The 14097-nt window shown below is 37.4% G+C and overlaps 1 protein-coding gene across 35 annotated transcripts in view; it reads right to left on the reverse strand.

The window, feature by feature from the left end:
• Positions 1–2443: 2443 nt before the first annotated feature.
• The window catches only part of frmd4a (FERM domain containing 4A), a 301811-nt gene continuing 290157 nt past the window's right edge, over positions 2444–14097 (reverse strand). For 19 of the 35 annotated variants that reach the window (XM_087292261.1, XM_087292258.1, XM_087292249.1 and 16 more), the window contains 2 exons: positions 11936–12032; positions 2444–8098 (listed from right to left, as the gene is read on the reverse strand). In XM_087292261.1, the coding sequence (XP_087148387.1) occupies positions 7993–8098; positions 11936–12032 (203 nt within the window). In that variant the 3' untranslated portion in view covers positions 2444–7992. Of the gene's footprint in view, positions 8099–10585; positions 10654–11935; positions 12033–14097 lie in introns of those variants that run through there. The other 16 variants (XM_087292267.1, XM_087292265.1, XM_087292259.1 and 13 more) reach the window with 2 other exon arrangements.

Consider the following 14097-nt stretch of genomic DNA (forward strand, 5'->3'; position numbering starts at 1 on the left):
ATGAAGTGAGATCATTACTGAATGCACAACTGAACTCAGAATTATTAGCCCCCATTTGATTTTTTTGTTCTTTTTTAAATATTTCCCAAATGATGTTTAACAGAGCAAGGGAATTTTCACAGTATGTCTGATAATATTTTGTCTTCTGTAGAAAGTCCTAATTTGTTTTATTTCAGATAGATAAAAGCAGTTTTTAATTTTTTAAAACCCATTTTTGGTCAAAATTATTAGCCCCTTTAAGCTTTATATATTTTCGATCTACAGAACAAACCATCGTTATACAATAATTGACCTAATTACCCTAACCTGCCTAGTTAACCTAATTAACCTAGTTAAGCTTTTAAATGTCACTTTAAGCTGTATAGAAGTGTCTTGAAAAATATCTAGTCAAATAATATTTGCTGTCATCAAAGATAAAAGAAATCAGTTATTAGAAATGAGTTATTAAACTATTATGTTTATAAATGTGTTGAACAAATCTTCTCTCCGTTAAACAGAAACGGGAAAAAAATAAACATGGGACTAATAATTCTGACTTCAACTGTTGATGTGAACAGTATAGTTCACTTCAAAATGAAAACGTACTCACTTACTCTCCTTTATGAGTTTTTTTCCAGAAAGCTGGAAACTTGTAACCATTGAATTCCATATAGAAAAACAAATACTATAAAGTCAATAGATTTTATTTTTATTTTTTTTTGGCTTAGTCCCTCTATAAATCCGGGATTGCCATAGTGGAATGAACCGCCAACCTATCCAACATATGTTTTACACAGCGAATGCCCTTCCAGCTGCAACCCAACACTGGGAAATACCCATACACAACAGCGAATTTAGCAACCCAATTCACCTGTACCGCATGCCATTGGACTGTGGAGGAAACTGGAGCACCCAGAGTAAACCCACGCCAACACTAGGAGAACATCCAAACTCCACACAGAAATGCCAATCACCCAGTTGGGGCTAGAACCAGCAACCTTCTTGCTGTGAGGCGATCATGCTACCCACTGTGCCGCCGTGGCGCCCTCAATAATTTTTCAGATTTCTTCCAAATAGCTTCTTTTGTGTTTTATAGCAGAAAGAAACTCAAAACTCAAACATGTAAAAGGTGACGGAATAAACAATGACGATTTTAATTTTGGAGTGGACTAACCTATTCTTTAAATCTACATTTGTTCTCAAGTGTTTACCACAAACTATATGCTAATTTATGATGCATTTTTAATAATGCATGTGTATTGTATGTAGAATATATCATGCCAATTATTACTTAGAAATTCAAACTGTGAAGGTTCACGCTGTTCAAAAGCAAACAAACACTGAGAACAAAAATTTATATGAATGTAATAGAACAAAACATCTACAGGACATCGAATATAAAAACTGCAGCATAAAAGCAGGGCATTTTTGGTCACTTTGTCTCTTTCCCCCACATTAAAAAAGGATCCACGCTTTCTGTGACACGACATTGATCTACATTTACATATTTTGAAGCAGCATTCAGATCTGGAAAATGAAATTTCACTTTCATGTACTTGGCGCTTCACTCAGCGGCTGGATCTGTCAGCTTCATCTCATCACACATGCAGGAGGTGATCCATAAACGGACGGAAGAATTTCAATGACGCCTTCATCACCTTCATCCACCTGGAGGGACAATGATGTGTTATGAATAACCATAAATATACAGCGAAGGAAATAAGTATTCAACACGTCATGTTTATCCTGGGAATAACATTTCTAAAGGAGCTGTTGACAAGGATTGAACCAGATTTTGGTAAAAACCCAAACATTAAAATAAAACAAAACAAGGTGTAATAACACTAGAACAACATGTAATACTTTATATAAAAAGCGTGTAAAAATCTTGATGGTTCTGTGGATCTCGTTTTTTTAAATCTGATCTTTATATTGTATTCTCTACTGGATTCAAGTCAGGTGACTGGCTGAGCCATTCTACAGCTTGATTTTTTTTTTCTCTGGAAGCATTGGAGAGTTTCCTGGCTGTGTTTCGGATCATTGTCTTGTTGAAATGTCCACCCTGGTTTCATCTTCATCATCCTGCTAATGTAGATGTTGGACTGAAGCAGCTGTTATTAATTTACAATGCCGAAGAGCAGAAGGTTGCTGAAGAACTACTGAGAGATTTTAGCTGCTGTCTGGGCGTTCGCTGCCTTTCTACACCTCCCTTTCTTCATGTGTTCAATACTTTTTTCCTGCGTCATTTCATTTTATTATGCATAACTTCATTTGTAAACTAATTAGATTTGTTTTGTTTGCATTTATAAGTATTTCTTTGGTTGTTAACAACATCTGGGGAAAATTTCAGTCAACAGCACCTTTAGAAATATGTTTTCTGAGAAAAAATGTTGACATGTTCAATACTTATTTCTCCCACTGCACATTAGCCTCACACAGAAAAGAAACCACTTTCACGCTGCCGTTTAGAGAACATTCAGCAATAATTTATTTCAGAATCTCAAGAACCACCACATTTCTCATCTGGAAAATTCAGTATCAGTTGCCAACAACACGGTTTTTGAAAAAATGTTACTATACAAATTCTTAATAGAAAAAAAAGAATAAATTAACGGTGGAATCTGGTTATATGTAACCTGCCCGACAAATTCCACTTAGTTTTTGTTTTTTTTCTAAAACACCATTTTATTATGTCCGGGTTATGTCTGAAAATGAACTCATGAAACATGCTCTACTGTCAGGATGACGGGTTTAGTACTTAACGCCCTTCATTTCACACAACTGGTATTAAAACTATTGACAACAGTTAGGAAAAGTCTACAGCTAGGAATCCAAAGCAGTAACTGGTCTTCCTGTAGCACCTGAACGTGTTGTTGCTAAATCCCAACTTATAAATGAAACCAATACTGATTTATAAAAAAAACATTGAACGAACGCTTTGCTTCTTTTAAAAGAACCCAGTTTTCACAGTCCTGCCTATAAATGTTGATAGATGTGTTAGTTAATTTCTGGTTTAATATAAAAAGGTTTTATGTTTTTGTTATCGAGTACAGGTAGACGAGAGGAGTGAGGCCACATTAGCCGAAGAGGGACCTCAAATGAAGACATGAGGGAAGCATTTTACTTCCGTTAGGGCTGTTTGTACACCGGGTTTTAGTTTTAACATCAAGATGCATAACACCGTGTGCTGAACATGCACGAAAAATAATGAACAATTCATTTTATGGCAGATAAAAACATACGGTTTACTCATAGGCCCTTTATTGAGCATGGATCAGTGAGATTTAGATTAACGACACCGAGTTTGGAAACGTTTGTTTTTTAGAAAACGACTTTTCTGCTCATCAAGACTACATTTATTTAAAAATTATAAACAAAAATGTATCTAAATATTATATACACAAGAATACAAACAGTAATATTGTGAAATGTTTTTTCTTTAATCTTTTTTTGTGAATTTAAATTCAATTTTATTTTATTTATGTGGTTTAAATATGAACTTTCAGCATCATCACTCCAGTCTTTAGTGTCAGATTGTTATATACTTAATTTTTTACATAGAAATTATACTTAAGAGCAGAGCTGAGCCTGGCCAGTACCTGGATGGGAGACCACATTTGTTAATGAGGCCAGCAGGGGGCACTCAACCTGCAGTTTGAGTGAGTCTTAATGCCCCAGTATAGTGAAGGGGACACTATGCAGCCCGAGTTATTTTAAATGGAAATACAGTGCTGAGTATATATAAGTACACCCCTCACAAATCTATCTTTTAAGTTCATATTTTTAATAGAAAGCTATGCAATATTATATGTGTGCATTTACATTAGATTATTCAGTACTGAAGCCAAATCTGGAGCTTATCTAACAAAATAACTTATGATAACAGTCCAAAAACTAGGACACTCAAATTTATCTGTTATAGAAAAATATTAAGGAAAAATCAAAAGAAGCAAAAAATTAAAAATGTAGATAAAATTTTGTAGGATGTAATTTTTTTCTTTCAATTTCTAAATATGTTTGGGGATTTAAATATTATTTCAATAAATATATGTGTTTAACAAATCTGTTTTGTTTAAATGCACCAAAATACATTGCCTATAATCACAGAAGAAATTGATAAAAATATTCATTTTTAAAATGGGGTGTACTCAATTATGCTGAGCACTGTATATATGCAGTTGAAACCAAAAGTTTACATACACTGTATAAAAAGGCACATCACCATTTAAAAACAAAGTCAGATGTTAATGTGACTAAACTTTTTCTCTTTTAGGTAAGTCAGGATTATTACATTTGTTTCTGTGATGCTTATTAGCAGAATAATGAGAGAGATATTTAAAAAAAAAATTTATAACTTTTCATGAAAGTCAAGTTTACAAACAATAAGATTATTATGCCTCTGAAAAAGCTCAGATGGTGATGTCAAGGTTTCGGAAGTTTCTGATTGGCTAATTGACAACATTTGAGTTAATTGAAGGAACAACTGTAGAATAGTATTTAAGGAAAACCTCAAACACACTGCTTCCTTCAGAGACAACGTGGGAAAATCAACAAGCCAGAATCAACAAAAAAGCCAGATTACAATTTCCTAATTTCACTGGTAAAAATAATAATCTTTGGAGACATGTCCTGTGGTCTGATGGAACTAAGATTGAACTGTTTGGCCATAATGACCAGTGTTACATTTGGGGGACAAAGGGGAAAGCTTACAAGCCTAGGAACATCATTCCATTTGTGAAGTATGGGGGCGGCAGCATCATGTTGTGGGGCTGTTTTGCTGCAGGAGGGACTGGTTCACTTCATAGCATAGATGGCATCATGAAGAAAGAACATTATGTAGAAATACTGAAGCAACATCTTAAGACATCAGTCAGGAAATTAAACTTGGCCTCAAATGGGTCTTCCAAACAGACCATGACTGTAAGCATACTGCCAAATCAGTTAAAAAGTGCTTTAAGGACAACAGAGTGAATGTTTTGGAGTGGCTATCACAAAACCCTGATCTCAATCCTATAGAACATTTGTGGTCAGAGTTGAAAAAGCTTCTGCGAGCAAGACTCAGTTACACCAATTCTGTCAGGAGGAATGGGCCAAAATTCCTTCAAATTGTTGTGAGAAGTTTGTGGAAGGATACCCAAAACATTTGACAAAAGTTATACAGTTTAAAAGCAAAGCAAAAAAAAACCAAGGAAATGTGTGTAAACTTTTGACTGTTTAGAAATTAATAAAAAAAAATCTAAAAAATTAAATTCTCTCATTATTCTGATATTTAGGTAATCCTAACGGACCTAAAACAGTAAACGTTTAGTATGATTTACCATCAGACATTTAAAAAAATGGTTATGTTCTTTTTTTAGAGTGTATGTAAACTTCTGGTTTCAACTGTATGTATTTATAGATTTTTTAAGATATCACTGTTTTATTGATTTAATCAAATAAGCACAACTTTAATAAGCAGAAAAGCCATCTTTCAAAAACACTGCTTTACTCTGGTAGTTTAGCATCTGGTGATTTGGACCCTTTCAAAAAGAGATGTTTTTTGTTTTTATTAGTAACGGCAAAGGGTGTGCTTTCAGCTACCTGTTTCTTAAGGTACTTTGCGTGTACGATGTATCGTATCCTGCAGAGTGTAGAATAAAAGCGTTATGGCTTGATGTTTCCTCGGTCGGATGATCGAGGCTAAGGGGCACACGTGGTTTTGGATCTAGTTGACTGCATGATAGAAGCACGAAACACCCTGTATTGTCTGAGCTCGTGTTTTCTTGAAAACAAAAGCACCTGCATCACATTCTGGAATGCTGTTCTCCTGAAAGCAGGTCAGGGAAGAGGTCATTGAAAAATTGTGTCGGTGTGCCACGTTGCGTTGTGCTCATCTGACTTAATAAATACGAACGCATGTCACAACGGTGTTACAGTTAAGTAAAATCTCGAATATTAAAAAACAGACACGTAAAAACAAAACCGATAAGGCCAGGAGTGTTCGGAGACAGTTTTTTTTTCTTCACTGATGTCACAACACTATACGCAGGGGATTGCGATGGTTCTGCATGCAGTGTGGGCCGTACAGCAGGGCATTGTGGGATGTAGAGTTCAGGCTCAGAGCACCATGATGGCGAGTGTGACGCAGTAGCAAAGTACGCGGCCTGAGTTCACCGATTGGTCGTTCAACGCAGAAAATCATGCTAATGCCTCTAACCTAACGTGTCAGATTTGTACAGCTATGGCTTCTAAAAGTTAGCTATGTTCTGCAAAGAAATACGGTTGAACTTCCTGAACCGGAATCAGTGACGTTGAGAGGTTGACGAACCAACATTACGTACAAAGTTTCGACGCAGTTTGTGGAGCTTTTAGCAGCGTCAGCATCTCGAGCGATATATAAAAATCAGGGCTCATTTTCAAATCCAAGAACAGCTTTTCAAATGCTCACAAAATATCAAGTTCACAAACAGTGGGAGGGGCTTATGATGCACTCTTGTCAAATCAGAAAAGGCGCTGTAGGATGAAGGATGTGCCTTTGATGCAATATGGTCCAATAAGAAGAGTCGCTGTCAGGTGAAGGAGCGGCTTGTGATGTAATCCTGTCTAATCAGATGAGGCGCTGTAGTGTGAAGGAGGTGCTGTTGATGCAATATGGTCTAATAGGAAGAGTCGCTGTAGGATGAAGGAGGGGCTTTTGATGTGCTCCTGTCCAATCAGAAAAGGCTTTTTAGGATGAATGAGGGGCCTTTGATGTGCTCTTGTCCAATTAGAAAAAGTTCTGAAGGATGAAGGAGGAGTTTTAATGTACTATGGTCCAATAAGAAGAGTAACTGTAGCATGAAGAGGAGCTTATGAGGGCTTGTTAGGTCATCCTGTCCAATCAGAAGAGGCGCTGTAGGATGAAGGATAGGCTTATGAGGTAATCTTGTCCAATCAGAAGAGGCGCTGTAGGATGAAGGATAGGCTTATGATATATTCCTATCCAATCAGAAGAGGCGCTGTAGGATTTAGGAGGGGCTTTTGATGTGCTCCTGTCCAATCGAAAGAGGCGCTGTAGGATGAAGGAGGAGCCTTTGATATACTCCTGTCCACTCGGAAGAGGCGCTGTAGGATGAAGGAGGGGCTTTTGATGTGCTCCTGTCCAATCGAAAGAGGCGCTGTAGGATGAAGGAGGGGCTTTTGATGTGCTCCTGTCCAATCAGAAGAGGCGCTGTAGGATGAAGGAATGGCTTTTGATGTGCTCCTGTCCAATCAGAAGAGGTGCTGTAGGATGAAGGAATGGCCTTTGATATACTCCTGTCCAATCAGAAGTGAAGCTGTAGAATGAAGGGGGGGCTTTTGATGTGCTACTGTCCAATCAGAAGAGGTGCTGTAGGATGAAGCAGAGTCTTTTGATGTGCTTCTATCCAATCAGAAGAGGCGCTTTAGGATGAAGGAGGGGCTTTTGATGTGCTCCTGTCCAATCAGAAGAGGTACAGTAGGATGAAGGAGGGGCTTGTGGTCACACACTGAGAACGTAAAGATCTACAAAAATGGTTGACGACAAAGCAATCCATCGGAATGTGCGTTTGTGCATGAGAGAGGATGACATGGGCTCTCTGGCATCGGTGCAGAGGAACACACACGACAGCAGGGGACCAATACGTCTATTTGAGCATGTGTGTGTGTGTGTATGTGCATGAGTGGGGTTTACTTATAGTACAACGCGCGCATAAGACGTCTTTCTTACACACATCACTCCAGCGATGGATGAGTTTGTGCATTTAGAGGAACCGGCTGCCAGCTAACTGGGTCAAAGTTCAAAAATCCGAGAGGGAGGTTTAGACAAGGTCAAGCTCAGTTCATTCAGACTCTTGTATTCCCATAGTTCATAAGCACTGTACCGCCGGATAGACAGAGAGGACGAGAGGAAGGAGAGGTCGAGGTGGTACTGGCTCCAGCCACAGGTGTGTTGCGATGAGTTGAGGTCCAGGCTGTGGTCAGGCCTGCCCTTCTGAACACCCTTTGAAAGAGAGAGGGATGAGGGATGACGGTTTAGACGAGCGTTCCCGGCTTTGCCTTCTCGTGCCCGTACCACTGTACGTCTGCTAGCTCAGAGCACAGGGGACTGCTCAGAAAAGTAATGTCGGCAAACGGTGATCTGAAATGAGACATAGAGGAAAGAGTCAGACATCATGGCACTGCTAGTAGGTTTATATTTTTGTGTGTAAACTTTATATGTGAAATACCTCACACAATTAAGTAACAATTCTTCTGTTATATCCTTAATATAACATATTTTTAAGAAATAATTTATCATTTAATATTATACACACACAAATGTATGCATGTAAGTATATATTACACGTTACTGGAATTCGGTACTAATCGATATAGAAATTTTAAGCACGTCCATTTCTCGCTAACATCTGAGCGCTGTTGATCACGTTCTTAAACAGCGCAGATTTGCCATTGTGCTCATATGCTCAACAGAAATGACTGTGACTGGCCTTGAAGGTCATTAGTTCACCAAACTCACCACTATTAACTGAGAGTAACCACAGATACAAAGACACTGGAGCGTTTCAAAGTCACGTCGATCAGCTGGTTTGTCAATAAGCTGACATATGAGTGATCCGCTCATGAATCGCGGCTTTTATATGCTTGACGCCCGATTAACACGGGGCTTCAGCGTTGACGATTGACAGAGGGCGTATCTGAATTTGGGGCTGAAGTGATCGTCATAACAGCGTCAGCCAATGAAATTAGTCAGCAATCGGCTACAGTCTGAGCTGGTGTTTTTGCATACAGCAATCTGATTGGCTGACGCTTCCGTTGGCGCTTGAAAAGTTGAGAAAGTCCCAGCTTCTGCAGCGAGCAACGCCACTGAAGCAGTGCCGATGGATCCACAATTCAGTTTGGCAACGCTTGACGTCACCCATCCACCCAAGTGAATGTGAAGCATTGACGCTGACACCTCGGCTGTTTCTCAATATACGTTCTTCAGCGATCTTTTGTCCTCGTGTTCTCGTGTAACGTCATTATCAACTGCCAAAGTTCAGTTTTAATTCTCAAGATGACAAAAACAGAGAATGCGTGAAACTTCCCGGATGTGTTCTTGATATCGAGTACGCATGGATGCAGACTTGAGGACTGAACTTGCTCTACAAGCCCCAGAAGTCTAGACTAGAGGTGGGAGGCGCAGCATTTTATATAGGTTTGTTCTTAAAGTTCAGAGATTTAACTTATTTATCTCGGGAGTTTCCCTATATGAGACAGTGAATATAAACATTACGATGAAAATCTTGATAAAGGAATGAACACATTAGGGGTGCTTATTTGCTGAAATTCCTATTAAAATCTGTTTATTTATATTGTGCAATGTATATTTATAAAGTTTTTATGCATAGTATATATTGTGAAAAGTGTAACAACAATAAATCGCTGTATGAATGCTGTAATGTTTAAATCATTTTTGGTTAAAGATGCATGAAGGTCATGTGACCATCAGGAAGAACACAGCATCTCATTTCTCACAGGATGCGTTCTCTGTCCTCGCGGTCTCCCACGTTCGTTCCTCTAAAGTGACCTAGCAAGACCGGTCTTCACAAGAGCGCAAGTCCGTTCTCTGCGTTGTTAGAATTGAGAAACAGCCGTTGTGAATAGGCTCTCAGTGACCCTGTTTTTGCAGTGTTTAAGAATGTGCTCAACAGCACTCAAATGTTCTGGGGAAATGGACGCGTTTAAAATTTCAGTACCGACCGGTGCAGAATTTTAGTAGCATGACGACCCTAATATATATATATATATATATATATATATATATATATATATATATATATATATATATATATATATATATATATATATACACACACACACACAGTGCTCAAAGTTCACCCCTCATATCGCTAGTTTAGAAGTACCAAAGCCAAAACTAGAACTAATTTAACAGAGTGAAGATCACAGTGTAACACCAAATATGTTGGAGAAAAAATGTAAATACAGTTTGAATAAACAGGAAACATCAAGAGAAATAAAAAACAATATCTAATTTAGTTGAAATTGAGTAGCATATTTTATTGTCATTTATTCCAATTATTCGTTTGAATTTGGTGACACAACTCATGTTTTAATGGATATAACTCTTTAATAAAACTGCATCAAAAATTATTGCCTATATTCAATGACAAAAGAATAAAAATATTCATGTTCAAAAGGGATGTACCTTCATTTATGCTGAGAACATATATATATATATATATATATATATATATATATATATATATATATATATATATATATATACATACATATATATATATATATAGTAAAAAAAATATATATATATATATATATATTTTTTTCTTTTACTTTTAGTATTCACATTTATTTCTTGCTCTTCCCAAGAAAAGTGAAATACCTCCAATCAAAATGATTATTTTTTTAATTAGAAAATTCTCACCATACTCCCTATAATTTTAAGGTTTTGCCCAGAAATAAAATTTGTATTATAAATACAAATTCAGTCACAAGTTAAAACCCGACACAAGAAAATGACAGCCGTGTAGTAGTGAAAGAGTGAGATACAGATCATGCAGAGAGAGAGAGAGAGAAAGAGAGAGAGAGAGAGAGAGAGAGAGTATACCTCTCTACTGGTCAGTGCTTTGGTGAGAGGGAGAACGGTCTTCAGTAGGAGAACTTTCAGTCGTATCACTGCCCGAGAAAACACACAACACACATACACATTCAGGCAGAGGTGGGTTAGTGAGACACACACATACACACACAAACACACACAAAGAGATAGAGGTTAGAGTTTGTGGGTAGCCGTGATCAGTTAATGCAGAGTGAGTTGTGTAATTCTGACACTGGGGTAGTTCTGTTACACAATATTAAAGTGAACACACACAAAGCATTGGTACAGTTAGCTGGACAACCAAACCAACAGAATGTGCTCCAGACTTTGACCAGCATCCTCAAATATCTCAAATTTAGACTTTTATTTGGACTAAATACCCACAAAGCTGTGCAGTCTAATGATAAATTGTGCAATCTTGGAAAAAACAATTGTTCAATCTTGGAAGAAACTTAAAACAGCACAAATAAAAATGTGTGTGTATATATTCAACATTCTCAGTGTACATCATGTGCATGGAGAACCATAAAAGCCTTCTCTAAAAGCACATTCACCATGAAATTGCTGATAAAACGGTTTCTTTTTTTTACTATTTGCAATAATTGAGAGTGAAATTTGTCCTTTGTGACATGTATTAGTTTATGACCTGATTCTGATTGGTTAATATATCTAAAGGAAATAAACAGATGCTGCATCCTCTCTAACACATAAATACTAGAGGGCTATATGCTATTAGTGTTAATTAGACTAAATGCTAATAAAATATAGACTACAAACTGACATTTCTTCCAGATTTGTGAAATGTACAATTATGATATTCAGCCTTGGTGGCTAGAATGATGGTTCTTTTTAAACTGGAGACTGGCCTGACCTCAGTCAAAACTCGCTCTTTTTGACTTCTCCGTCAGCGCTTGTTTCACTTTTGCAGGAAGGGATTTTAATGTTGTAACAAATGATTTGATTACTTTCTCATGTTAATTGAAATGCATCACATGACTGTTCATTTACTGCGCAAGCAAAAGCCCGGCCAGACCCCGTCTAAAATGATAGAAATTTAGCCAAAACCCACCCGAAAAACAGCTACAAAAACAGCTACAGTGTCCTATCAGCTCAAATATCCCATATTCAGAAAGGAATAATAAATAATGTGATGGGTGTTTAAAAAAGGGGTAAAATAGGTGCCCTTTAAATCAGTTGATACCTGTTTTTTTTAGTAACTAAATACCTGTATTACTCACGCAGCTTTATTTATAATCTATTAAAAGTTACATATAGTAGCTTTAGATTCGAGTAGTTTTAGTCATATTTTTGGCAAACTCTTAATCTGAGGATGAAGGCCCCGCTGATTGCATGTCTTACCCGCTCTGCCAGTTGAGTATGTGTTGCGGGCTGCAGGGGGGCGTAGCTGCAGGGTCACTGCAGGGTGTACCACTCCTCTGACTGTGTGGAGACGCAGCTGAAACACACACACACAGCACTGTAAGACCCTAATGCGTGCAGCTCATCTACAGACACATATGCTTATACACGTGCTGAACATGTCAGAGATAAAGCTGACTGTTTGCTGCCAGCACCCTCTTGAGCTGTTGGAAAAGGTTTGGAGTGTTTCTGCCACCCAGAGAGAGGTGATAATCCCCACGACACACACACACAAAAACACTGACCAGACCACCCTGACTGCTTCCATACACATGTACACGTACAAACGCACACACACATTAAAAGGTCTCATTCAAGCACTCTCTGGTTTTCACACACAGTAAATTCTTGCTATTGCATGAATATGTATTTAACAATGTGAAATGTATAGAACTTAATTAAAGGACAAATGGAAGGATATAGGACGTCATGGTGGCACAGTGGGTAGCATAATTGCCTCACAGCAAGGTCACTGGTTCGAGCCTCGGCTGGGTCAGTTGTCATTTCAGTGTGAAGTTTGCATGTTCTCCCCACATGGGTTTCCCCCGGGTGCTACGGTTTCCCCCACAAGTTCAAAGACATGCGCTATAGGTGTATTGGCTAAATTGTCCATAGTATATGTGTGGGAGAATGTGGGTGTTTCCCAGTGATGGGTTGCAGCTGTGCTGGATAAGTTTCACCCGAGATTATCAAAGGGACTTAACGGAAAAGAAATTGAATGAATGAATGAATAAAAGGATATAAAATTTACCTGAAGTACACAATGCTCTATATAAACCCGTCTGATGCATTAAAATACCTGAAAAGAGGTTGCAATGTGAAAATAAGGTAAAATAATATGATGTGATGAATAGACTTTTCCCCCTTTCAACCTCATTTTCTTTTCCCAGGGCTCCAAAATTAATTCATCATTTTCCTTCGGCTTAGTCCCTTATATATCAAGGGTCACCACAGCGGAATGAACCGCCAACTATTCCGGCATATGTTTTACGCAGCCGATGCTCTTCCAACTGCAACCCAGTACTGGGAAACATCCATACATACTCATTTAGAAACACACTCGTACACTACGGCCAATTTAGATCATCCAATACACCTATAGCGCATGTCTTTGGACTTTGAGGGGAAACTGAGAGCATCCGGAGGAAACCAATACGGGAAGAACATGCAAACTCCACAATGAAATACCAAACTCAAACCAGCATGAAGACCCGGGACTCAAACCAGCAACCTTCTTGCTGTGAAGCGACAGTGCTAACCGCTGAGCCATCGTGCCACCTACTAAAATAAAAATGATTTACTTTATTTAAGTGAAAAATTTAATAATCTAATTTAAGTTTCTAAAGTCACGAAAACATGTCAGAGTGAATTAATCAATAAAGATACATTTATTTCATTGAATTACGGATGTCAGTTTCAAAGTGTTGGGTTGCAGCTGGAAGGGCATCCGCTGACATAAAACATGTGCTGGATAGGTTGGCGGTTTGTTCCGCTGTGGCAACCCCAGATTAATAAAGGGACTAAACCGAAAAAAAAATGAATAAATAATGGTCAGATCGTCTCTTAAACTAATGACGTTATTCTAAATTCCAAAGTGATAGGGTTTTTCCTGGCTCAAATCAAGCTAAAAAAAACTTAAATTAAATGTAATTAAATTCAACATGACTTGTTAATCTGTTTATTTACAGTAATCTCCAATTCCCTGATGATAAGCCATTTTGATTTATGGATAGATATATTAAACTGAATAAAATTGATGCATTGATTGACAAATGAAAACATGGGCTATATTTGAACATAAACCTTAATGCAGCCTATATGTAATATAAAAATATATTTTATTTTTATTATATAATATATTTTATAATATATATATATATATATATATATATATATATATATATATATATATATATATATATATATATATATATATATATATATTTATTTATTTATTTATTTATTTATTTATTTATTTTTTTAACGGCCAAAATAACAGGTGCTTGAGCATCACTCTAGTGTCTGTCAGTAATTGTCACTGCCACTATTATGAGGTGGTCTGAAATTCGACGAAGACAACAGTCATAATTCTCTGTGCAAGA

This window comes from Danio rerio, chromosome 18 (genome assembly GCF_052040795.2).
Source record: "Danio rerio strain M-AB ecotype USA chromosome 18, GRCz13ab, whole genome shotgun sequence".
Lineage (NCBI taxonomy): Eukaryota > Metazoa > Chordata > Actinopteri > Cypriniformes > Danionidae > Danio > Danio rerio.